Source organism: Myxine glutinosa, chromosome 2 (assembly GCF_964187855.1).
Source record: "Myxine glutinosa chromosome 2, kmMyxGlut1.1, whole genome shotgun sequence".
Taxonomy (NCBI): Eukaryota; Metazoa; Chordata; class Myxini; order Myxiniformes; family Myxinidae; genus Myxine; species Myxine glutinosa.
This window is the reverse complement of record NC_136262.1, coordinates 224,419,596-224,446,156: the sequence shown is the minus strand read 5'-3', so window position 1 is coordinate 224,446,156 and position 26,561 is coordinate 224,419,596. Positions and strand designations below refer to the sequence as shown.

Sequence of the window (26,561 nt, the reverse complement as noted above, 5' to 3'; positions counted from 1 at the left end):
TTTTTGAAAATTGTTAGAAGGGAGAACGGTGTCGCGGAAGAAGGACAATGGAGAAGAGGTGCGGAACTTCGCCTTCATTTCATCGTTGCACTGCAGCTCCACCAACTCCATCTGTAAGGAGGCAGGGGCGTCTTCCACGGGGAAGTCAAAGGGAGCAGTGAAAAGCTTGAAGTCCGCAGCCAGCACCCTGACTCCTGCAAAACGGGAAGCAAATTCCTCACGTAGAGAGTTGACGACACTAACGCAAGTGCCCAGGTCCACATCGTCAGGGGCACATGCAGCAAGGCGAGGAAAATGCACAAACTGACCAGAAGCCAATTGAGCCTCCCACAAGCGCAGTTTAACCTCGAAGGCAGTGATGTGCGCGTACATGTCTGTCACGAGAATGTCTTTGCCTTGCAGCTTTATGTTGAGGGTGTTCAGGTGCGCCGTGATGTCCGTGAGCAGGGCCAGGCGAGCTAGCCACCGCGGATCAGAGAATTGATCAGCGTGGGGAAGGTTCTTCTGACGTAGAAAGGTGGCAATCTCCTGCTGTAGGTCGCACACCCGAGACAGCATGGCCCCACGACTCAGCCAGCGTACCTCACAGAAGTAGAGCAGGTCGTTGTAGTGCACGTTCACCTCGTCCATCAGTGCCTGGAACTGATGATGGTTAAGGCTGCGGGAGAGGATGGAGTTGACGACCTTCACCACGACAGACATGACACCAACGAGGTTGGCAGACTTAGCGCACAGGGACTCTTGGTGGATGATGCAGTGCATCTTGTTAATGGGCTGAGTGTATCCGGCGGCTGCACAGTGACGCACTAGCAGCGAAGCGGCGCCCTTCTTCTCACCAACCATCGCCGGGGCACCGTCGGTCGTCACACACACAAGACGGGAGAGGTCCAGGGAGTGCTGATCAACACACAGAAGCACGGCGTCGCAGATGTCTTTCCCAGTGGTGGTGTCGCGCAGCGGGACAAGCTGGAGGAATTCCTCACACACTTGAAAGTCAGCGGTGACGCCACGGATGAAAACGGACAGCTGGGCCGTGTCCTTTGTGTCGGTGCTCTCATCCAGAGCGAGGGAAAAGGCGACGAAATTTGAGCTGCGTGTTTTGAGTGAGTCGTGCACGTTTTCCGACATATCCTCGATGCGGCGACGAACGGTGCGGGACGAAAGGCTCACGTTCTCAAAGGCGGAACGCTGCTCTGGACAGACGGAGTCCACTACAGCGAGGAGGCATTCCTTGATGAAGTCCCCATCCGCGAATGGCTTCATTCGGCGAGCAAGGATGCGGGAGACTTCATAACTGGCGCGCGTCACCTTTTCGGCCTCAGTATTCTGCTTGCGGAAGAGTGAAGTTTGTTTCTCCAAGTTGCCTGATAGTCTAACCATGGCGTCCTTCCTTTCGGTGGTAGACACCGACGCGAAGTTTGACGAGCGGTGCTCTGTCTCCCAGTGGCGGCGCACGTTGTACTCTTTTAGGACAGCCAAAGTCTTCAAGCATATGAGGCACTGGGCCTGTCCAAAGCGCTCGATGAAGAAGTACTTCTCCCACTCAGGGTTGAAGATCCGACGCTCGAGGTCCACTTTCCTCTTCTTAACACGCTGGGTCGCAGACATGATGAGCTGAAAAGGAAGAAAATTAGGTATATCAGCAATGAATAAATGATGTAACAGCAAGCAATCTGGGGCACAAAAAATCTCGGAAGACGAATTGTACAGATGAATGTATTTATTTTGCGCGCACGTGGCCAACGCTGAATATGACACAGTTTCACCGTAAAACTGAAATACAGGAAATGAATCAGTCTGCATACTTTTTTTTTTAAAGAGTTCGTTTTCCTTTTAAACAAAAGTTCGTCAATTTCGTTTTCCTTTTAAACAAAAGTTCGTCAATTTCTTTTTTCTTTTACAAACAGAAAGTTCGTTATATATATTTTTTCTTTACAAATAGAAAGTTCGTTATATTTTTATTTTTACAAATAAAAAGGGAGAATAAAATTATTTAAACGCAGCAAATGAAAGATAATAACATGTTCTAACAAACAAAACAAAGCAAATTGAAAGAAAGTGAAAATTGAAATAGGTTTAGAGAACTCTGCGTCGCTTACCTCTTTGTTGCAAGTTATTTGTCCCAGACACCAACGTTTGTCGCAAGCTGACTGAATCGGAAGGACGTCCGTATCACATGCCGGCTGATTTGAAAAGACCGCCTATCAGCAAGCAGGCGGTGTCTAGGCAAGACAGTTCCCCGTGCGCATGTCTTCCGGAAGAGGACGGTGCTGAAGACAAAATGTCCCTTTCTTGAATTCAGACCGGCTAAATATAAACTCTTACATTTACAAATGATATGAGTTTTACTGGGAGGTCCGCGGGCCGGATTGCAATAATAAAGCCTAGCAGGGTGGCGGGCCGGACGCTAAGCCTTCGCGGGCCGGATGTGGCCTGCGGGCCGGGGGTTGCCCGCCCCTGGTTTAAAAGAAACAATGAAGAGCAGGGCCCTTGCTTGAGACGGACGAAGTGACGGGCAAGACACAAACTCGTCCGAGAAGATGTTTATTGTAAAAACCAACTCGGGAACTCTGACAAGCCCGTTTATCGGGCTGCCTTCCGGCCCGGGTGAGAGAGGCCGTGGAGCGAAGCAAAAATGCGACGCCACCAGGTGACCGGCACAACGGGGCGAGGTCGGCCTTGGGAGATGTCGCACAGCAGGACCGTGTCCGCGAAGGGGACGTCAGCCAAGCGGATGCCCGTGTCCGCCACCCGGAGCACCTGCACCGTGCCGTCGGTGGCCTGGTCCGTTGCCATTATGGCGAAATCGACGCCGAGGTGGACGGCGTTGGCGCCGGCTCGAGAAAGGCAGTCGGCCAAGGCGTTGTCCTTCCCGGCGACGTGCCGGATGTCCGTGGTGTACTCCGACACGGCAGAGAGGTGGCGCTGCTGGCGGGCCGACCACGGCTCTGTGACCTTGGCCATGGCGAAAACCAACGGCTTGTGGTCGACAAAAGCCATGAACGGGCGGCCCTCCAGGAGGTGGCGAAAATGGCGGACGGCCAGGTACAGCCCGAGGAGCTCGCGGTCGAAGGTGCTGTACTTCAACTCGTTGGGCAGGAGTTGCCGGCTGAAGAACGCGAGCGGCTGCCAGGCCCCGTTTACCCATTGTTCATGGACCGCGCCCACGGCGTAGTCGGAGGCGTCCGTGGTGAGGGCGATGGGAGCCTGGGGTACCGGGTGGGCCAGCAGCGTGGCGTTGGCGAGGGCCCGTTTTGCGCCGGTAAAAGCAGCGTCCATGTCCTTGGACCAGACAATGTCGTGTTTCGCCGGCTGGCCGCGGAGGGCGGCGTACAAGGGCTGCATGAGTTGCGCAGCTCGGGGCATGAAGCGGTGATAAAAGTTCACCATCCCGAGGAACTCCTGCAGTGCCTTGACGGAGCGGGGGCGCGGGAAAGCGGCGATGGCCTCGGCTTTGGCTGGTAGCGGCACGGCGCCGGTCCAGGTGATGCGGTGGCCCAAAAAGTCGATCGTCGCCGCACCAAAGTGACATTTGGCCGGGTTGACGATCAATCCGTGCTCGCTGAGGCGGCCGAACAGCGTCCGGAGGTGGAGGAGGTGCTCGGCTCTGGACGTGCTGGCGACGAGGATGTCGTCCAGGTAGGTGTAGAGGAACGGCAAGTCACGCAGCACGCCGTCCATCAGGCGCTGGAACGCCTGTGCCGCGTTTTTGAGGCCGAAGGGCATCCGGAGGAATTCAAAGAGGCCGAAAGGTGTAATAACGGCCGTCTTCGGGATGTCGGCCGGGCGGACGGGCACCTGGTGGTACCCCCGAATCAGGTCCACTTTTGAAAAAATGGTCCGCCCCGCCAACCGGGCGGAAAAATCCTGGATGTGCGGGACGGGGTACCTGTCGGGGGTAGTGGCGTCGTTAAGGCGGCGGTAGTCGCCGCATGGCCGCCATCCGCCCCCCGGCTTCGGGACGATGTGCAGCGGCGAGGCCCAGGTGCTGTCGGAGCGCCACACGATGCCGAGGTGCTCCAGCACGGTGAACCCGGCCTTGGCGACGGTGAGTTTGGCGGGATCGAGACGGCGAGCCCGGGCGTACACCGGTGGGCCCGTAGTGGGGATGTGATGCTCGATGCCGTGACGCACCGCGATGGCCGAAAACGTCGGTCGCGTGAGGGCCGGGAACTCCGCGAGGAGACGTGCAAAGCCGTCTGCCAATGGGAGGACGCAGGAAAACTCGGTGGGCGCGGAACGGCTCAAAGCACATGCCAGGGAGCTGAAAGTTTCGGCGTTGACGAGACGACGGCGTTTCACGTCGACCAGCAGCCCGTGGGCGCACAGAAAATCGGCCCCGAGCAAAGCCATGGGGACGTCCGCCGTCACGAACTCCCAGTGAAAGAGCTGCCTGCCGAAGCGGAGGGCAACGGTGCGTGGGCCGAAGGTGCGGATGGCGGAGCCGTTGGCCACGATTAAGGAGGGGCCGCAAACGGCGGCCCGCCTGTCCTCCGCCGAAGCAGGAATGATGCTCAGCTGGGCGCCGGTGTCACAGAGAAAGCGCCGCCCCGACGCTTGGTCCGCGATGAATAGCAGGTTTCCAGAACGGCCGGCGTTCATTGCTGGTAGGGAACGCCGGCCCGCCCGTTTCCCGACTTGCCGAACGTGCACGGGGGTCGGCATGATCGGGCCTGCCGCCCGAAGCTGGCGTGGAAATAGCACCAAGCCGGGCCCGGCGGGGGCTCCGGTCGATGCGTCGGGACCGGGCGATGCGGCATCGCTGCTGCCAGTCGCGCCGGCCCGGCGGCCTCCGGGAAGGAAACTGCGTCGCGGGCGCCGGGCGGGTGGGCGGGAGGGCTCCCGGCCACCACCCCGACGAGCTGGCTCGCCGCTCCGGCGAGCTGGCTTGCCGAATCGATCTTGTCGTCCTCCTTGGCGAGGTCGCGGGGGTTCACGATGGTCGTGCCTGCCAGGGCGACCCGTACCTGGGCCGGGAGCTGGCGAAGAAAAAGCTCCCGAAACAGGAAATCCGAGGGGTGCTCGCCGAGCAACGCGAGCATGTAGTCCATGCGTTCGGTCGGGCACGTATCGCCGAGCTCAGGAAGGTCGAGCAGGCGTCGTGCGCGCTCAGCCGGGGAGAGGGCAAAAGCGCCCAGAAGAAGTGCCTTGATGGCGTCGTACTTGCCGTCAGTGGGCGGGTTCTGGAGGAAGCTCAGGCAGCGGGCGGCAGTCGCGGAGCCAAGCGCGGCGACCACGTAATGGTATCGCGTGGCGTCCTCCGTTATGCTACGCAGGGCGAACTGGGAGTCCGCCTGCGCGAACCAGACGGCGGCATGTGCTTCCCAGAGGTGGGCAATTTGAGGGACACTGCGGTGTCCATCGCGTGTCGTAAATTCTGGGTCACCAGTGAAGAGCAGGGCCCTTGCTTGAGACGGACGAAGTGACGGGCAAGACACAAACTCGTCCGAGAAGATGTTTATTGTAAAAACCAACTCTGGAACTCTGACAAGCCCATTTATCGGGCTGCATATATATCAAAACCAGAAAGCACAACCGAAACCGAAAGCCACGCCTCTCAGGCGAGGCGCGCTTTGGTGGTCACGTGACTGACAGGTGCAAAGGATTATAACCGCACGCGCGGCACGCTTTGGTGGTCACGTGACCGGCCACCCCAGTGCCGTGGTTTGCCCGCCGGTTACGTCACCGGCTGGAGCAAGGCGATTCTGTTGCTGGTCTCGCTTGGGGGACCCATGGGTCGCTACAACAACACATTTTAATAGCCGTTTCTGGCTGGGTGTGATGCGGGGAGGGGGATAAAGGGAGGAGAAGAGAGGGGGAAGAGAGTGAAGGGGGGAATGTGGGGACAGAGTCAGGTGGGAGAGAGTGGGGGGGGGTAAGGGGAGGAGAGAAGGGGTAGGGGAAGGGGAGAGGAGAGAGGGTGGAGAGGGGAGAGGAGAGAGTGGAGAGGGGAGAGGGTGGAGAGGAGAGAGAGTGGAGAGGAGAGAGAGTTGAGAGGAGAGAGAGTGGAGAGGAGAGAGGGTGGACAGGAGAGAGGGTGGAGAGGAGAGAGGGTGGAGAGGAGAGAGGATGGAGAGGAGAGAGGGTGGAGAGGAGAGAGGGTGGAGAGGAGAGAGAGTGGAGAGGAGAGAGGGTGGATAGGAGAGAGGGTGGAGAGGAGAGAGGATGGAGAGGAGAGAGGGTGGAGAGGAGAGAGGGTGGAGAGGAGAGAGGGTGGAGAGGAGAGAGAGGAAAGGGAGTGTAGGTGGGAGGGAGGAGAGAGAGAGGAGGAGGGGAGAGTGGGTTGGAGGAGAAGAGTGGGGGAGGGGTGCAGAAAGGGGGGACGAGGAGAGAGAGAGGGTGAAGGGTGAGGGGGGGAGGGTGGTGAGAGCTGACGTCTTGAACTCACATTTTACATTACGTGGAGTTTCCACGGGTCCTTGCTAATAGTACAGTAATAGACAAGCACAAGAGCAAACGAGAGCAAAGTCGATGGCGCGTCCAAAGAAATCCCCATGCTTCCCATCTAAAGCAAAGGTGAAACTTGGCAGAATGTTCCGCCAGGATAACTCGATATCAAATTTTGAGTTAAATTAATTTTTCTGTTTTAACCCCCTGACCCGAAGTCCACACCCCGTGGGGCATGAACCAGGGGTCAAATCAAAAAAAAGGTTATTGATTTCATGCACCCCCCATGTTGATTGCATATGCAGTTTCATTTCAAAATGTTTAAAAATGTCTCCGAAATTGCATTTTTTTTTTTTGACCTTTTCACGCCTCCCCAGGGGGCAGGGCCAAAAGTGATAATGCTCTTACACCTCATTGCTATGTATTGATCATAACTACGAAGTTTGGTGAATTCCCGCCCAACTGATTAGTGGATGGTGTGACAAACTGATGGACAGACGGAGCCAATTGCAATATACCCCCCCCGCCCCCCCCCCCTTCCCCATTCCTTTTTCAAAAAGCGTGGAGATAATTATTGAGATACATCTGACAACTGATCTCCCTTAATATGATCTAATGAGTGTAATACTATTTTGCAGGTGACTTTAACTGTCATGGCCAATGACAATATTGGTTTTGACCTTGGAGATGAGAATCAAACGCTGCCTTCAAACGGGATTGTTTTCAAGGAGATTACGTCCTCACAGATAGCCCTTGGATGCAACAACAACGAATCCTCTGAAAACTTTGATTCCTCGGTCATGCCTGGGATCCCTGACAAAAAGTGGTTGGGTAGGTTTATTTTATACACCATATTGTCCAGGATATCAATAAAAACTACACCAGAGAGAAGTTGAGCTGGCAAAACATGTTTTAGTTGTTTTTGAATGTATATACAGTGGTATACACTTTATTTGTGCTTTCAAAGACCTTAGATTGAGGAACTTCCTCATCATAGAATTTCCTCATTCTACAGTTGCACCTGTTGCCTCTCCTGTACATATTGGATCCTGAGTTGTTACTGGTGGTAAACTAATTAGGCAATTTGTGTTTTTTTACATTCAAGAGATAATTATTGAAATGCATCTGACAGCCAAACTACCTTCATATGATCTGATGTATATAATATTATTTTGCAGGTGACTTGAATTGTGCCATGGCCAATAACAATGTCAGTTTTGACCTTGAAGATGAGAATCAAACTCTGCCTTTCAACGAGATGGTCATCAAGGAGGTGACGACCTCACAGATGACCCTTAAAGCTGATGTGAATGAATCTTCTGAAAAAGCTGATCCCTGGGTCATGCCTGTGATCATTGACACCAGCAAGAAGTGGTCGGGTAGGTTCATTCTGCACTATATTGTCCATGATGCCAATTAACCTTCACCATGCAGTCAGGAATGAGGCTGGCAAAAGGTCAATTCTAGTATAATGTATGTATGTGTGTGTTTGTGTGTGTGTGTGTGTGTGTGTGTGTGTGCGTGCATGCGTGCGTGCGTGCGTGCGTGTGTCACGGGTTTCCAATCCCTTCCCCTGGAATGAGCACCTTGTCGAACTCGGACACTGTACAAGAGATTTATTATAGATAAGAATACATGCATGGAAGAAGTTGGTGTGGCGTATAGGCCATTAACACCACATGTAACATCACAGTGACATTATGGTCCTCCACAGCCAGCCCCCAACATCTCAGCGAGCCACAACCCGATATTGGCTTAATATACTTTCCTCTCAGATCAGGGAACTCAAAACAACATCGTGTGATCATCCCTTCCCAAAGACCCAGACTGCCGCCCCGAAGAGAACCTTGTACAAAGTTGACAAGGCAGGATAAGCCTCATTCTGAAAGAATGCTTCGCCAAGGCCAATCATGGGATATTTGTGTCAACAGTTTCTCAACGCCAGTCAACCAGCCACCAGGGAAATAGGTCACAGTGTCTTTCAGCCTGGAACACTGCTGCCCCCATCAGGATAGGGATTTGATGAAATCCCCTACAAAACTCCCCTTTAATAAACATCTTAAATGAAGAAATTTTTATTATCACCCGTGTACCACTAGGGATTTCATAAAAGTATATGGGTGTTATTCGCTATCCACCTTGTACCTCATAGCGAAAGTGATGAACCCCTCTTCAGTCAAGGGAACACACTCGTGCAATGGGGTGCTCCAAGCCCCTCCTCTATGAAGCGGGGGCGGTGGATCAGAAACGATAGGCAAATAGCTCTATGGTCCCCTTTCCCTTAAAGGCTTTGAAGAACTAGAAAGAAAGAGAAAGAGAGAATTTCCGTTATAGGGCAACAATTTAAAAGCAAAGTGATTGTACTAAATATATATAAATGACTAGCAACGGTACCCGCCCTATGGGTGGGGCTTCAATTGGGAGGCCCAAATGAAAAGGCAAAATATCAGAAATTGAAGGCTTTTTATTTATTTTAATCGATTTATATAAACATCCGTTAAATCATATCACACGCAAATCATCAAAATCTAAACAGTATTTGGAGAATTTCAACAAAAGCCACATCACTGTTCATGTCGGTAAATATTATTCCATCGTGTTTGGAAAAACTGGAAAATTGAAAAATTGGAAAAATTGGAAAATTGGAAAAACAACACAGTCTATTTTACTCCAGGGGGCCCCAGGATTACCCATCCAAAATATCATTGCGATCGGTTCGGCCGTTTTTGCGGTACCTTCGAACGGACGGACGGACAGACATTTGGTGAATTATAGTAAGACTAGCAGAAGTACCCGGCATTGCTGGGCGGGGGAGGGGAGGGGAGGGGGAGGGGAACGGGGGGGAGGGGAGGAGAGGGGGGGGAGGGGAGGAGAGGGGGGGAGGGGAGGGATGGGAGGGGGAGGGGGAGGGGAAGGGGAGGGGATGGGGGAGGGGGAGGAGGAAACTGGAGGGGGAGGGGCAGGGGGGAAAGGGAGGGGGAGGGGGGGAGGGGGTAGGGTGGAGGGGGAGGGGAGGATGGAGGGGGAGGGGGATGGGGAGGGAAGGGGAGGGCCAGTCAACAATGACGTTGCAGTTCTCATGGTCGGAGAGCAGCACAACAATCGCGACATCGTCCTGCATCTTCGCAACAGCACGAAGCGGATTTTGGAGACTCACCGATCCTGTGACACCCTCCAGTACCGGCGTTGCCGGGCGGGGGAAGGGAGACCCGTACATTCCCAACCCATACATTCGCCCTCACGACTCAAGCTCACTCGGACAAAAGCCTCGCACAAATTACACCGTGAAGGCCCAATGGCCATGTCTATGCCACAAATCAAGTACGTGAGCGAGTCGGGCGCACTGAATTGAAAATATATAGAATGCTCATACTCCATGAAAAGTGAAGCCGCCGTGTCGCCATCTTGGTTAGCACGACTCGACCAACTCGCTTCGCGGATCTCGTTTGTTTTGAACATGTGAATTACGTGCGAACGCGTAAGTGTGAGTTTATGGCGGCAAGGAACATCACGTGATCGCTCTGAGCGAATCAGCACGCTGCTCTGCCATCGCCTCAGATTCCGTGCATAATATTCCTCGCTGAAATGCGCTGAGGTAAAAATATGGTAAAAAAATATTATGAAATTTTTTTTTTTAGGTCGGCCATGTTCTTCCCAGGCTCAATGGCCATGTCTATGCCAAATATCAAGCATGTGAGCCTCTCCGTTTAGGAGTCTAGCGGTAACATTACACACACACACACAAACTGTGTTTTATATATATAGATTAAAAGATTACAAAGTTTGAAAGCAAAGTCATTTTAAAGCATGTGGGTAGACCAAATTCTCCCATACAAGAAGCAAAACAATCAAAGCCCCATTACATAGGCAGGGTCTTTTAAAATTACATTACAAGTAAAAAAGCAAATATCAAGTTAGTAGCAGGCATCTGCCTTTATTACTTGCAAAATCGAAGATTTTTCAAGTATATTGGTCGGTTGCGTTTGTGGTTCTGTCTGCTTGTCTGTTTGTCACCGGCCTACAGGTCACAATTCTAAACCGATCGTCACGAAACTTCACCAAGTTGTAGAGGTCGTCCCAATTGAGAAGCCTATTGATTTTGAGGTCAAAAGTCAAAGGTCATCTCAAGGTCAAATTTCTAAAATCGCCATTTTAAATCCGATTGACTTGAAAATTGAACAGCATTTGTATATTGAATCACTAAATTGGGAAATGGACTTTTTTTGAGGTCAAAAGGTCAAAGGTCAACTCAAGGTCAAATTTTCAAAATCATCAATTTTTATCTGAAAAGCCATCAATTTTCAACCGATTGACTTGGCAATTGAACAGCATTTGCACATTGTGTCACTAAATAGGAAAACCAACTATTTTTGAGGTCAAAAGGTCAACTCTAGATCAAACTTCCAAAATCATCAATTTTCATCTGAAAACCCATCAATTTTAGTCCAATTGACTTGAAAATTGAACAGCATTTGTATATTGCCTCACTGAATTGGGAAACCAACTATTTTTGAGGTCAAAAGGTCAAAGGGCAACTCAAGGTCAAATTTCTAAAATCATCATTTTTCATCTGAAAAATCGTCACTTTTCATCCTGTTGACCCAAGCTTTGATCAAGATCGTCAATTTTCATCTTGATGAAATGGACAATTTGCTGTATCTATGGGGGAAAAAATTTTTTGATGGGGGGGGGGGGCGGATTTTGCAAATATCGTGCTCCGCATGACGTCTTCTTGTTTTTCAATTGAAGCAAAGTGTTAATAAAGCTTTTTGGTTGTACAAGGTAGTGTAATATTTTGAAATACGGTGGCGACCAGCAACGCCTTTATTAAAAACACAAGACACCTTTCTTGAAGCTTTCCCCTTTATAAAGCCAAAACACAAAGCTAAAAACACAATGGAGTGGCTGAATAAAAAGAAAATAAATGTTCCTAAGTTACCCAGTCAAAGTCTTGACTTGAACCCAATTTAACATTTATAGCGAGACTTGAAGATTGCAGTCCATCGACGATTCCCTTCAGACTTGCCAAAACTAGAGGCAATTTTAACGTTAAGAATGGGCAAAGATTTTACCATCATAGTGTGAAAGATGGTAGAAAAAAATTCCCGTTTTAAAGCCATTTTCCCTGCCTTGCGGGCCCCATGACAATCGTAATGGTTCCCTGTTTGAGGAAATGTTTTTATGGCCGGATGCCCTTCCTGATGCCAACCCTTTAGTCACCTCTTACGACACACAGGGATACGGTGTACCCATTTTAAACCGGGGCACACACAGGCACATTCATCCCAGCAAGCTGGTACTCAATTTGCCGACCTCGGAAGGATGACAGGCGGAGTTGTGAAAAGCTGGTAGAGACCCACCCAAAAAGATTTGCTACCCAATAAGTCATTGCTGCAAAAGGTGATTCCACCAATTTCTGATCTAAGGGGCAGAATACTTTTGCAATCAGTGAAATTTGATTTGTACATGTTTTTGCAGGTATACCTGACATGTATAGTAATTCCTCTCCCATATATATTGTATTTTGAGAGGTGTGACTGGGAGTAAACGAATTTGACAATGTATATTCGTATATGGTGGTAGCATTGAAGGAACAGACATATTTACACTTTTATTATCATTGTGTGCATTTGTTTTAGAACTGACTGCTTCACAGAAAGTCAAACAAGTGATGTTGGCTATCATCAAGTCTATATTACTCCTTGGCTTCCTTTATTTTTTTGTCTGTTCCCTGGACATGCTCAGCTCTGCATTTCAACTTGTGGGAGGTAAAAATAAATTAAGATTTATCAAAAGGTTATACCTTACTGTTTGAATCGCATTGAGGTGTACTCGTGGTTCCTTTTCTAATCACATTGCAACTTTCTTTCTTTTTCAGGAAAGGCGGCTGGAGACATATTCAGCAATAGTTCCATATTGGGAAATCCAGTTGCAGGTTTGGTCATTGGTATCTTGGTGACTGTTTTGGTGCAGAGCTCCAGCACCTCAACATCTATCGTTGTCAGCATGGTGGCCTCTGGAAGTATGTTTGAAGTTGGATGAATATTAGATGAACTTTTTTTATTATGAAGTCGAGACTCATTGAAGAGCTAGAATACGGAATGGAGCAGAACATAACAGAGCAAGGAGAGCATACGAATTAAGGGGGGAAACATGCCAACAGCAGCGTTGAAAGACACAACAGAGGGACCCTTGGAGAAAGAATAGGTGTGAGGAAGAATGAGAGCAAGGGGAGGGAAAAAGCACACGTGCATGGGGGCACAAGCTGTATGCAAGCTCATAAACAGCAAGGATAGGAAGCCATGGAAAACCAGGGATGAAACAGAAATGGAACAACCAACTAGAGAGAGAGAGAGAGAGAGAGAGAGAGAGAGAGAAAAAGAGAGAGAGAGAGAGAGAGAGAGAGAGATAGATAGATAGATAGATAGATAGATAGATAGATATACACACACTAACCTGGAAAGGAAGGTTGGTGGCTTTGATGCCTTTGGAGGAGGTGGTGAGATTAATGAGGGTATAAAAGATCATGGGTATGGATAGGAGATAACTTGAGGTGGTTGTGAACAGCCATCTTTAAGCCCTGGGGGAAAGCATAGGGTTGAACAGATGAAGAAAGTTGGTTCCACAGTTGAGAGAAAAGAGGAACAAATGAGTGGAGATGAGTAGTATAAAACCACCTTTAGAGGAGTGGAGTGGAGATGAGTGCATGGGGTGGAGATGAGTAGTGAGCTTAGATTTTAGGTCTCACCAGAAGTGTGCCCTGTAGAAATGTAGGGTGGAGGTGGGAAGAGGGATGGGGGAGCAAGGAATGGGCAGAGAGGGCAGAAAGACCAAAAAGGAGGTGCTTATACAACAGAGACCACTAACCTGTCTATAATGTGAGCTTCATTGTGGGAGATTCTTGTGAATGCCTTGGTTTCCACAGTATAAAGAAGTATAAGGGGTAAGGCAGGAGCAGCAACCCAAGGGGAGAGCAGTACTCCATTGAATGACAGATGAAGGAAGGCCTTGTAAGGTGATAAAAGTTCAGATATGCCAAAGAAAGAGTTTGGATGATGGAGGATGCCCAGTCATTGGCTGGCTTTGGAGGCCAACTTGGATATGGTTTGCCCAAAATGGATATAATTGCTGATGGTGAGGCCGAAAAGTTTGAGTGATTGAATCTCTACTCGACGCTTGTTAAGGAAGTAGTTGGGATCGTGAAAACCAGACAATCCTTTTAAAGGGACAAAGTGAGTATGTGGGATTTGTTACGTTTTTTTTTTATTTTTTTTATTTTTTTTGTATACAAGATCGAGGCTCGTGAAAGAGCGAACATTAATCACACAGAAAGACAAACAGACACACAAAACAAATAACATCGGGAGCGGTAGACAAGATGGGGAGAGAGGGGGAAGGACACAAACACAACATTTGAGAGCAGGGACCGAGAAACATGGAGACATCGAGAGAACTGTGGGAGGGAGAGGGCTTTGGGGGGAGGCATGGGAAGGGGGGGGGGGGGTGGGAGAGGTATAAAACATATGGACACTGCCAAGACTTCCAGGAAAGAAGTTGGAATTTCAAACAAGGTGGATCTGGGGTGAATTAGTGGGGGTAGAAAAGATCAAGGTTTTGGATGGGGGAAGATAAGAGATGGTGGTGAACAGCTGTTTTGAAGACCTGGAGGGAGGAGTGTGATTGAAGTGAGTGTGGGAGTTTGTTCCAGAGGCGGGAGAAAAGAGGAATGAAAGAGTGAAGGTGAGCAGAGAGCCGAGATTTCGGCAGTTTAACCATCAGAGGGTGGCTGGCAGATCTTGTGCGACCTGTAGGAATATTTGGGGGACAGAGCACAGAGAGAGCTGGGGGAGCAAGGCCGGAGAGGAGTCGGTAGAAGACAGAAAGACCACCTACCTGCCTGCGGTGAGTGAGTGAAAGGCCCTCAGAGATAGCTTCATCGCGGGAGATTCCAATGATTCTGAAAGCTTTGGATTCAACAGCGTGAAGCCGAGCCAGGTGTGAGGCAGGAGCACCAGCCCATAGGGGAGAACAGTATTCCATTGAGCTGCGGATGAAAGCCTTGTATGTGGTGAGGAGCTCAGGTGTGCCTAGGAAGGACTTCGCACGACGGAGGATGCCCAGTCGGCGACTGGCTTTGGAGGCCAGCTTGGAAATGTGGTTTTCCCAAGAAAGATCATGGCAGATGGTGAGACCCAAAAGCTTGAGCGACAGAACTTCTTGGAGAGGATTGTTGAGAAAGTAGATGGGAGGGTTGTCCAGTCGATCTTTTCGGAGAGACATAGTAAGAGTGTGAGATTTGTCAGGATTGAAAGACATGTTCCACATGTTTGACCAGTCTGTGATTTTGTCCAGGTCTTCAGAGAGTGAGGAGGCTGCAGACTGCCGATCTGAGGGAAGAGGAATGGAGCGGCAGAGAGTGGAGTCATCAGCAAAGAGATACAGAGGATTTTCCAGAGAGTCGGAGAGATCATTGATAAAGACCAGAAAAAGCACAGGGCCCAGCACACTGCCTTGGGGAACTCCAGCCTGAACGGGAAGGGGAGATGAGAGAAATCCATTCAGGGCCACACATTGACTACGACCAGAGAGGAAGTCCGCAAGCCATGCATGGAGATTTCCATGGATACCATAGGAGGAGAGTTTGGTGAGCAGAGCTGGGTGCCAGACCGTATCGAAGGCACGTGATATGTCAAGGGAGACAGCTCTGATTTCCTGTTTGGCATTGAGGACCTCCATCCATTGTTGAGACAGCAGAAGCAGCATGTCCAGAGTAGAGTGACCTGGTCTGAAACCAAATTGATGATCAGAGATCAAGCCATTGGAGAAGAGGAAAGATTTCATATCCGAAGCAATGATGGATTCCATGACTTTGCTGATAATTGGGAGCAGGCTGATTGGTCTGTAGTTGCAAGGATCTGTTTTTGCACCTTTTTTGTGTAAAGCGGTAATGTTTGCTGATTTCCAGGATGCTGGCAGATGACCTTGAGCAAAGGATAGGGTGAAAAGAACAGAGAGAGGGTGAGATAGAGCGGCAGAGCAGGATTTTAGGACCCGTGGGCTGATGCCATCTGGTCCAGTTGCAGAATCAGAGTCGAGGTTTGACAAAAACTCCTCCACCTTGTCAGGAGAGAAGGTCACAGAGTCCAGGAGCAGTTTGGTTCGACTGGGAAAGGTGGGAACAAAGAGAGATGGGTTTGGGACTAAGGATTTTGAGGCAAACACAGAGTTGAGGCATTCGGCTTTGTCACGTGCGATGTCAACTGTGTGGCCATTTGAGGTAAGGGAGGGGATGGAGGGGGAACAAACACCAGAAACGGATTTGACCAGACGCCACCAGGATTTGGAGGAAGGAGACAGGTTTGAGAGTTCATTCTTGAGTGAGGAGAGATAGTGCTTCCTGGCACTCCTGAGGGTAGACACACACTTGTTCCGAGCTTGGTGGAAGGAACTGAGATTTCCTTCAGTTGGATTAGCCTTCCAAGAGGCAAAGGCAAGTTGTTTCAGGGCAACTGCCTCACCACAAGATTCAGTGTACCATGGACGGGAGGAAGGGTAAGACAACTGAAGGCGAGATGGGATAAATCTGTGCATGAGAGAGATCAGTTTGCTTTGGAAGAATTCCCAGGAAGAATTGATGTCAGAGGCAGTGGAGATGGGAGACCTATCCAGACGATTGATGGCTGCTTGAAGACCGTCCAAGTCGGCCTGAGTGAAATGCCAGACTCGTCGATGCTGAGGAGGCTCTCTGAGAATGGCCAGAGAGATGTCCACTTTGACAAGCACATGATCAGAAGAACCGATTGGAGCAGAAGAAGAGCAGCAGACATTAGCAGGGAAGTTAGTCATAACCAAGTCTAGAAGAGAAGATACTCCATTGGCTGAGATCCGGGTCGGGAAATTGACAGATTGTGTCAATCCCAGTGAGTCACAGAAGTCCTTTGCTGAGGTGCCATGACTGGTGAGAGAGGAACCCACACCCAACCAGGTGGCATGATGACAATTGAAGTCACCACATATGAGGAAGAGAGAGTTGGGATGAGTGGATAGAAGTTGGTCCATGTTGTCAGACAGTGAAATGTAGATGGAGTCATCACTGTTTGGGGGACGGTACAGAACACATATGAACAAAAGGTGGGAGCGGAGAGGAAGCCGTAGCCAGAAGTACTCCTGGGGGTGAGGAGGAGAGAGGGCAGTGCAAGGAGAGTGAGGAAGAGAGTTTTTGATAAAGAGAGCCACCCCACCACCAGGCCGAGGCTCAGGTCTATCATACCGGAGGAGGGAGTAACCAGGAAGAGATATTAAGGAATCAGAGACATCTTGAAGGAGGAAAGTCTCTGTTAAGCAGATCAAGTCTGGATTGTCAGAAGCAACCTGTATGGAGAGATCAGTCAGGTTTGAGCGAAGGCCCCGGATGTTTGAGGTCCATACCGTTAATGAAGAGAGAGGGGGAGCATCGGGTACAGGACAGGGGAGGGGAGGAGTAGGGTAAGATGAAGGATGAGAGGGGGAGGTAGGGAGAGCAGTTGTTAGTGTGTCAGCGATTGCAGAAGAGTTCCAAGAAAGGGAAGGATGAGGAGGATGAAAGGTTTGAAGGTGAAGGGATGAGGCACAGAGAGGGGTTGTTTGAGGGGGGGGCAGAGGAAAGAAGAAGGTTGGGGGGGGTGGAGGTATGAGATAGAAGGGAGACGAAGTGGGGAGGAGGCAGCTTTGAGGAGGAGGGGGGAGGAGGGAGAATTGGAGAGGAATGGTATGGGGGGAGATTTGAATGGGAGGGGTTGGGGGGGAGTTTTGAAGGGGAGGAGTGAGGGGGGAGTTTAGGAGGGGAAGGGCAAGGGGGGAGTTCAGGAGTGGAAGGGCAAGGGGGGAGTTCAGGAGTGGAGGGGTAGGGGGGGAGTTTAAGAGTGGCGGGGCAAGGGGGGAGTTTAGGAGTGTAGGTGCAAGGGGAGGGATTTGGATGGGAGGGCCAAGAGGGGAGTTTAGAAAGTGGATGATTAATGAAAGACGAACATTGAAAACAAATTGGGTTTGTTGTGATTTTCAAGTTAGCAATCCGGTTCAGAATGATGGAGGAGGGATGGAATGAATGTGAATTTAGACCATGTAGTGAGGGAGACGTATAAGATATTGAATTTCTTTTGTTTGAGGTGGAATGAGTTGGAGAGGAAATTGAGAAAAGCCTTTTAAATAGGAAGAAAAACAGCGTGTTGTAAAATACCACTGAGTAAAACACTGAAGGGGAAAGGTTATACATATTTAAATAATATTTAAACAGAACCGTGAACAATCTTATATGCACAAAATACCAACGGGGGGAGAGCCGAGAGGGACCACCACGAGTCACGTGAACAGGGCAAACGGTGGATGGCAAGGAGATAATGGGGGCGGGGCGAACAGCACACCTGGACAGAAAATACAGGATGAGTCAACAGTACACGTGGAGAAAGGAAAATAAATGTTTTTGGTTTTTTTTTTGTTTGTTTGGTTTTTGGGGGTGGGGGGGGGGGGGAGGTGGGGATTTAGAACGTTAGACAGAGTATTATGTTCGGGGTGGAAGGGAAAAAAACTAAGAGCCAAGCAAAACACGATTAAGATAACAAACACCGACGGGGGTACAACTACAAGGCCGCACACGAGGAGCAGAACACGATTAAATAATTACAAGTTACAGGAAATTCAAACCAAAAGTAACTATAATCAAAACAATAACGCATGGACGATAAAATAACGAGTTGAAATTTGACAATCTATATGGGGAAATGGGGGAGAAACACGTGGTCGAAGAACGAACGAACGAACGAATAAGAATGAATAAACGAATGAGAACAGAGAAGGAAATGTTTTTTTTTTGGATTTTTTTGAGTTGTGATTTACACAAGGAAGAGGGCTATGGGGTGAAAAGATTGGGAAAACAGAGAACGAAAGTTATTGGATCACAAAAACACGGACCGCTGAGAGAAAAACAAAGCCTCAAGGTTGTACAGTGTTCACTGTACAACTACAAGGCCTCAAAACACGACCCGAATTAACACGATTTTCAATACAGGTATGAAAGATTTTCACCGAAAATCTTCGTCGGGAGACAATATATACACCATAAAATAAATAGTTATAACGAAAATACAAATGGGAACAATTACTTAACTTCGATTTCGATGGATAGCATGGAGAGCTGAGAATCAATTGAAATGCTGAGAATCGCATTTGGCTGAGAATCGGTTGGCATGGAGAGCTTGGCATGGAGAGCTGAGAATCGGTTGAAAGACTTGTTCCAAGTGTTGGAACAGCACTTGATTCTATCAAGGTCTACCTACAGAGAGGGAAAAGGCCTGCCTATCTGAACGATGAGTGATGATACTGCAGAAGGTGGGGTCATCAGCAAAGAGATAAAGAGGCTTTTCCAGAGAATCGGAAAAAAAAATCATTGGTGAAGATGAAGAACAAGACTGGGCGCAAGAATGCCTTGTGGCACTCCAGCCTCGAGAGGGAGAGCAGATAAGAGGATCCTGTTAAGAACCACAAGCTGATTTGTGAGTGGAACAAGTCCATAAGCCAGAAGAGGAGGCGGCCTTGAATACCATAGGCAGAAAGTGAGAGAACAAGGCAGAGTAACAGATTGGATCAAGTGTTTGAGACATGTCCAGAGAGATGGCCCTGATATCAAGTCCGAGATTGAGGGCCTCCATCGACAATTCTTGGAATTGTAGGATATCTCGAGTGGAGTGCCCAGATCTGATTCCGAACTGATGGTCTGAGGTTAGGCATCAAGGCCATTGAAGAAAAGGAAGGATTTGGCTTGGCTGTGATGTGCATACTGTTGGGATGTCATGTTGCAGTTTTTGCCTCTGCAACCATTGCCTTTGCATGGAGTTATTTGGTGCCTCAAAATTGGAGCTCCAGTAGTAGTTATTACCCTTCGATCATGAAGCGCAAAGTGAGGTTAAGCATTCAGTTACGTACGTACGTACGTGTCTGCATTTTAAAAATTCATTTTCTCGGCAACCGTTGGTCCGATTGATATTAAATTTTCACCAAAGGAGGGCCTCCTCCTGTGGAATATTTTAACGATTATTATGACGTCATGGGTCACGTCGTACAGGCGCCATCTTGGAAAAAATTCGCACCTCCATATCTCTGAAACCACTCCATGGAAAAAATTGAGACCTGGCTCATTGTCAACTACTCCCCATGGGGAATAAAGATATGTTCATGATGATGTCATCGGTGCCTTCGTTATGACGTCATAATTCGACAAATACAACACTTATACATCTGATCATCATTTTAAAAAATTTCAGCAACTGTTGGTCTGATGGACACTACATTTTCACCATAGGAGCGCCTCCTCCTTTAAAATATTTTAATGCTAATCATGACGTCATAGGTCATGTGGTACAGGCGCCATCTTGGAAAAACCGAAAAATATTGCAACTCTATATCTCCAAAACCGCTGCATGGAAAAAATTGAAACATGGCTCATTGTAAACTGTAAAGAACTCCATATGGGGAATAGGTGTTGTTAACGATGACGTCATTGGTGCCATAATTATGACGTCATAATTCGACAGGGACAACGTTTAGTCTGATCAGTTTGAAATGTATTGAGCGTGATCTATGCAACAATTATATTAGAGAATATAAATTTATGATGTCATCGCTCACGTGGCCTGGCAGCCATATTGGATCAAAGAAAAAAAAAATTGAAAGCAGAAGAGTTGGCTCGCAACAAGTTGACTGCGCAGGGTAAGTATTCTATGAATACCATCTAGTTCATTCGTTATTGATGAATTATCTGGTGTCTTTTCGAAATCACATTGCCATGGCTCAATTTAATCGAGCTAAAGGTTACTTTGCTTAAAATATGTTTTCTGCCTCTTAGTATTGTTACGGTCCGCGGTTAAGGATGTTATGTTTGCCGAGCGGATGGCACCACGACCTAACAGTTTCCCCGATTCACCCGATTCACCCGAACGTTGGCCGTATCGCGACACAGATATTCAATATGGAAAACTCTAAAGCGACCGAATGTAAAGAGGAAGAAGAAGACGTACAGAAGAGTAACGGGATTTATTATTTACACACACAAGCAAAAGGAGCAGTCACGGTTATGTACAGGGAACATTGAAAAAGCAGGTGACACAGTGAAAATTACTAGCTTATCCTATGCAGTCTTAATTTATTCCCAGGGACAAAACAAACAGAACAAACTCACGTACATGAATGGGGAAATTGCCGGCAGGATTGGCTGGAAGGAGGTGTGTGGCTGGAGCTTGATCCCGCACGGGACGTCGGGCTGGACCTCGACGGCCGCTGATGCCACCGATCCTGTCGTGTGCGCGGGATCACGGGTCTGAGCTGCTTGGTGGAGCCGACGCGCTGGTGGGGGGTCTGGCATGACAGGTTCTCTCCTCTCTCTTTCTTGGTCCAACTCTTCCTCTTGGTTATATCACTCCTCACCACCGACAACTCAATGCAACCACTGACCACTCAACGCACCCACTGACCACCACCGACGACCAACCCAGCTCTTTCCCAAAACCACTCAACTCAGCTCTGCTCTTGTCATGGACCTTTCTTTGTCGTGGACCTCTCTTTGTCGTGGACCTCTTCGCAACTTCTTGCGCGCGCGCCTTTATAGCGCCTCCGGCGATTAAGCCGCCGGCTTTTAGGACACGCCCATCGGTGTGCTCACCTCGGCCCTGGTTGGTCGCGCGACCCTCTGGCTCCGCCCTTGATGACGACGGGCGGGCACGCCTTTCTTCCCCAACCCGAGCACATGTTCAATGGCGGCTTTGGGGCGAAAACAACCCACAGCAAACTGGCCAACTGCCCAGTGCAGTTGGCAATGGAGACTTGGAGGGGATGTAATTGGCAGATTGAGGCTTGGCCATGACGAAAGGGGAAATGGAGGTTTTTGGGAATGGGAATGAGGAATGAAGGGAATCTATCTTTTTCACTTGGTGCAATGGAGTGTCATTTTAATGGAAGACAAGGCCTTACCCTAAAACACATAATAAAGATATAAGCTACTGAACAGGGATATTATAGTGTCCTTCAATGTATGCTTGATGGAATTAACTACCGGGACGCCCTTTTGACCTTTATACACACTGGAGCAAGGAGGGCTCAGAATAAAGCAATAATAATAATACACACAATAAAAAAAACACAATCCTCATTTCCGCAACAGTATCTTCACTGTTAAGCTCAGTAAGCACTCACAACTACTTGGCCAACAATAACACTGAAAGGATTTTAGTGGGAATCATCTGTGTATTACAGGGCCTCGACAAGCTGAAACAACATTCTCCTGATTCCTGACTGATGTAAGAAATATGGCAGTGATGATTTGTAATCATAAGTCGAAAAAGGGGTATTACAAAAAAGATTTAAAATTTGACAATTTTATGCAACCTTGACATTTGACCTTTTGATCAAAACAAAAATCGGCTTCTATCTTTTGATTGGAGAACCAATTCTCAGTGTCCAAATATGCAAATTCTTAAAATTTCAGATCAATCAGATGAAAATTGACGATTTGATGTGATGCTGACCGTTGACCTTTTAGATCAAAATTTTAATTAACCCTCTCCATATTCTCACAATTAAGCTTTGTTGAAAAATTGATGATCAAAACTCAAATGGCAAAAAAGTTACAGCGCGGACAAACACACAGAAGTGATTGCAAAACCCCGTCTTCCGCTGAGCGGGGGAGGGACGGGCTAACAATTTCCTCCTCAATTCAAGTTTGCTCTGGGGGCATGGAGAGTCTCACACTGTAAGAAATATGTATATGAAATCACACTGCATGAAAACCTCAGCTGTCACCATCATATTCAAATCAGACCGAGCAGGGAATGCAGATTATCTTCTCCGTGAAGATCATTAGTCATTACCAAGTTTATTAACTTGTCTTTTACGAACAGCCATCTTGGTTTCCAGAAGATTCGAATCCAAATCCTTGTGCTGGTTTTCAAAACTGAACCTCTGGGATGCTAGTCTAAAGTCCTCACCACTCGGCCACTTCATATGTTAAACACAACCATGAATGAATGAATGAATGAATGAATGAATGATCGTTTTAAGACCATTTTCCCCGCTAGAGCCGGGGTTAGCCTTGCGGGCCCTATGACAATCATGGTTCCCTGTTTGAGGCAATGTTTTTATGGCCGGATGCCCTTCCTGACGCCAACCCTTGATCGCCTCTTACGATGCACAGGGATACGGTGTACCTATTCTAAACCGGGGTACACACGGGGATCATTCATCCCAGCAAGCTGGTACTCAATATGTCGACCTCGGAAGGATGACAGGCTGAGTCAACCCCCCTGGTCGTTAATTCAGCGATCGACCGGGATTCGAACCCAGGATCCTAGGATCCCAAGCCGGCACCCTAACCGCTAAGCCAACACCAGGCTCGACAACATGAACCATGAACACATGGTTAAACACAACCATGAACCCTATTTTTATTTTTGTTTTTACCTGGTTCACCTAAAGCAGATAGTTTTGTACCATTAGATGATCTGGAAGTTTCAGTCAAACATGGCAGTTGATCATGCACTGTATTGTTATTTAAAGTAATACACATTCAAAATGAGAAACAAGAACAACATTTTTAGTACTTTTAGCGAAGAATCAACTTTTTCACCACAGCTTGAGCACCGGCTAATAGAGCAATCTAGCACAATATTAAGGGATTCAAGAAACACTATGTAAACAACCTTTGCCTCTGCCTACAGTTATAGTTAATTCAATAAAATGTATTATTCGACCATCTATTTAATATGTGTGAAAAATATGGCAGAATCCTGCCATATGATTTCGTTTTTATTTGTTTATTTTTTGCATGCAGAAGAGTGAGGTGACAGAGGGCAAAAATATAACGTGCTGACAGTGGGGAAGTGTGGTCTCGATCAGTTGGATACAACAAGCAAGGGAATGGTAGAATAGGAAAAGAGAGAGGAAGGGAGGAAACAGTGACATGGAAGTTAGAGGATTGGTTTATACAGGGTTACTGGGGGTAGATTTGAACAGCCTCAGGAAGGAAGTTCCACAAACAGGAGGAAGGGGAAATAAAAGAGTGGATGTGTGCAGTTGGCCTGCATTTTGGGAGGTTACTGGAAGAGCAGTTGCATCCTGGAGGATCTGGAGATGGTCGGAGAGCTGAGATAGTGGAGGATGCAAAATCATATATGAGGCTCTAGATCTGCCACTTTCCTTCCTCCTCTTCCTCCTACCTCCATCCAAACTTCTTTCCATTACTCTGCACTCTTTCCCTTTCCGTAGCCTCCACTCCTATCTCCACTTTCGCAACCTTAATTTTCTCAGGTTCATCTTCTCCTAGTTTTGCATATTCAATAGAGGTGACCCCTAAAGTTTCCAAATAGCTGAAAGGAAACTCAACACTGAACAATCTCAGCTCATGGAATACACTGAATTATAATAAAATTAATTTATATTCTTCATTTGCTTTACCAAGTAATTATTAAAGGGCATTATTACCTTTAGGATAGCATTTGAACCCCATCCGAAAAGGTCAATGTAAATACTAAATTTGAACTCAAACATAAAAATTGTAATGGTCTTACCTTTGGTTTGTGTGTTCTCCCAATATTATACAATACTATGCTTGTTTTGTTTCAGGATCCTATGCATGCCCTTTTACCTGTGATCTATTTCCCATGCCCTGTGTTTCACAACCTGCGATGCATAAAGTGAGTCGCAACCTGCGATGCATAAAGTGAATCGCAACCTGCGATGCATAAAGTGAATCGCAACCTGCGATGCATAAAGTGAAGCGCAACCTGTGATGCATAAAGTGAAGCGCAACATGCGATGCATAAAGTGAAGCGCAACCTGTGGTGCATAAAGTGAATTGCAACCTGCAATGCATAAAGTGAAGCGCAACCTGTGATGCATAAAGTGAAGCGCAACCTGCAATGGATAAAGGGAAGCACAACCTGCGATGCAAAAAGTGAATCGCAACCTGCGATGCATAAACTGAATCGCAACCTGCGATGCATAAAGTTAAGCACAACCTGCGATGCATAAAGTGAAGCGCAACCTGCTATGCATCTTACTATAATTCACCAAATGTCCATCCGTCTGTCTGTCTGTCTATCTGTCCGTCCGTCCATCCGTCCGTTCGAAGGTACCGCAAAAACGGCTGAACCGATCGCAACGATATTTTGGTTGGGTAATCCTAGGATCTCCTGGAGTAAAATAGGGTATATTGTTTTTCCAATTTCAGCTTTGGCCTCCAGCATTTTCATGTTTGGACTCCCGCGTGACGTTATTTTCCCGGGTGCCGCACAAACGGCTGCACCAATCTCTGCACAGCTTTTTTTTTTTCTTTTTTTTTTGTATACAAGATCGAGGCTCATGAAAGAGCGAACATTAATCACACAGAAAGACAAACCGACACATAAAACATATAACATCGGGAGCGGTAGACAAGATGGGGAGAGGGGGAAGGACACAAACACAACATTTGAGAGCAGGGACCGAGAGACATGGAGACATCGAGAGATCTGAGAGAGGGCGAGGGCTTTGGGGGGGGGGGGGCATGGGAAGGGGGCGGTGGGAGAGGTATAAAACATATGGACACTGCCAGGACTTCCAGGAAAGAAGTTGGAATTTCAAACAAGGTGGATCTGGGGTGAATTAGCGGGGGTAGAAAAGATCAAGGTTTTGGATGGGGGAAGATAAGAGATGGTGGTGAACAGCTGTTTTAAAGACCTGGAGGGAGGAGTGGGATTGAAGGGAGTGAGGGAGTTTGTTCCAGAGGCGGGAGAAAAGAGGAATGAAAGAGTGAAGGTGAGCAGAGAGCCGAGATTTCGGCAGTTTAACCATCAGAGGGTTGCTGGCAGATCTTGTGCGACCTGTAGGAATATTTGGGGGACAGAGCACAGAGAGAGCTGGGGGTGCAAGGCCGGAGAGGAGTCGGTAGAAGACAGAAAGACCACCTACCTGCCTGCGGTGAGTGAGTGAAAGGCCCTCAGAGATAGCTTCATCGCGGGAGATTCCAATAATTCTGAAAGCTTTGGTTTCAACAGCGTGAAGCCGAGCTAGGTGTGAGGCAGGAGCACCGGCCCATAGGGGAGAACAGTATTCCATTGAGCTGCGGATGAAAGCCTTGTATGTGGTGAGGAGCTCAGGTGTGCCGAGGAAGGACTTCGCACGACGGAGGATGCCCAGTCGGCGACTGGCTTTGGAGGCCAGCTTGGAAATGTGGTTTTCCCAAGAAAGATCATGGCAGATAGTGAGACCCAAAATTTTGAGCGACAGAACTTCTTGGAGAGGATTGTTGAGAAAGTAGATGGGAGGGTTGTCCAGTCGATCTTTTCGGAGAGACATAGTAAGAGTGTGAGATTTGTCAGGATTGAAAGACATGTTCCACTTGTTTGACCAGTCTGTGATTTTGTCCAGGTCTTCAGAGAGGGAGGAGGCAGCAGACTGCCGATCTGAGGGAAGAGGAATGGAGCGGCAGAGAGTGGAGTCATCAGCAAAGAGATAGAGAGGATTTTCGAGAGAGTCAGAGAGATCATTGATGAAGACCAGAAAAAGCACGGGGCCCAGAACACTGCCTTGGGGAACTCCAGCCTGAACAGGAAGAGGAGATGAGAGAAACCCATTCAGGGCCACACGTTGACGACGACTAGAGAGGAAGTCCGCCAGCCATGCGTTGAGATTTCCATGGATACCAAAGGAGGAGAGTTTGGTGAGCAGAGCGGGGTGCCAGACCGTGTCGAAGGCACGTGATATGTCGAGGGAGACAGCTCTAATTTCCTGTTTGGCATTGAGGACCTCCATCCATTGTTGAGACAGCAGAAGCAGCATGTCCAGAGTAGAGTGACCTGGTCTGAAACCAAATTGATGATCAGAGATCAAGCCATTGGAGAAGAGGAAAGATTTCATATCCGAAGCAATGATGGATTCCATGACTTTGCTGATAATTGGGAGAAGGCTGATTGGTCTGTAGTTGCTAGGATCTGTTTTTGCACCTTTTTTGTGCAAAGCGGTGATGTTGGCTGATTTCCAAGCAGATGGCAGTTGACCTTGAGCAAAAGAGAGGGTGAAGAGAACAGAGAGAGGGTGAGATAGAGCAGCAGAGCAGGATTTTAGGACCCGTGGGCTGATGCCGTCGGGTCCAGTTGCAGAATCAGAGTCGAGGG

The 26,561-nt window shown here is 48.3% G+C and overlaps 1 protein-coding gene across 6 annotated transcripts in view; it reads left to right on the top strand.

The window, feature by feature from the left end:
* Positions 1 to 26,561, top strand: part of LOC137420793 (sodium-dependent phosphate transport protein 2B-like) — an 88,207-nt gene that overhangs the window by 30,885 nt on the left and 30,761 nt on the right. For all 6 annotated transcript variants that reach the window (XM_068106167.2, XM_068106169.2, XM_068106166.2 and 3 more), the window contains 4 exons: positions 7,026 to 7,218; positions 7,566 to 7,766; positions 12,027 to 12,155; positions 12,266 to 12,409. In XM_068106167.2, coding sequence (XP_067962268.1) covers positions 7,041 to 7,218; positions 7,566 to 7,766; positions 12,027 to 12,155; positions 12,266 to 12,409 — 652 coding nt within the window. In that variant the 5' untranslated portion in view covers positions 7,026 to 7,040. The remainder of the gene's footprint in view (positions 1 to 7,025; positions 7,219 to 7,565; positions 7,767 to 12,026; positions 12,156 to 12,265; positions 12,410 to 26,561) is intronic.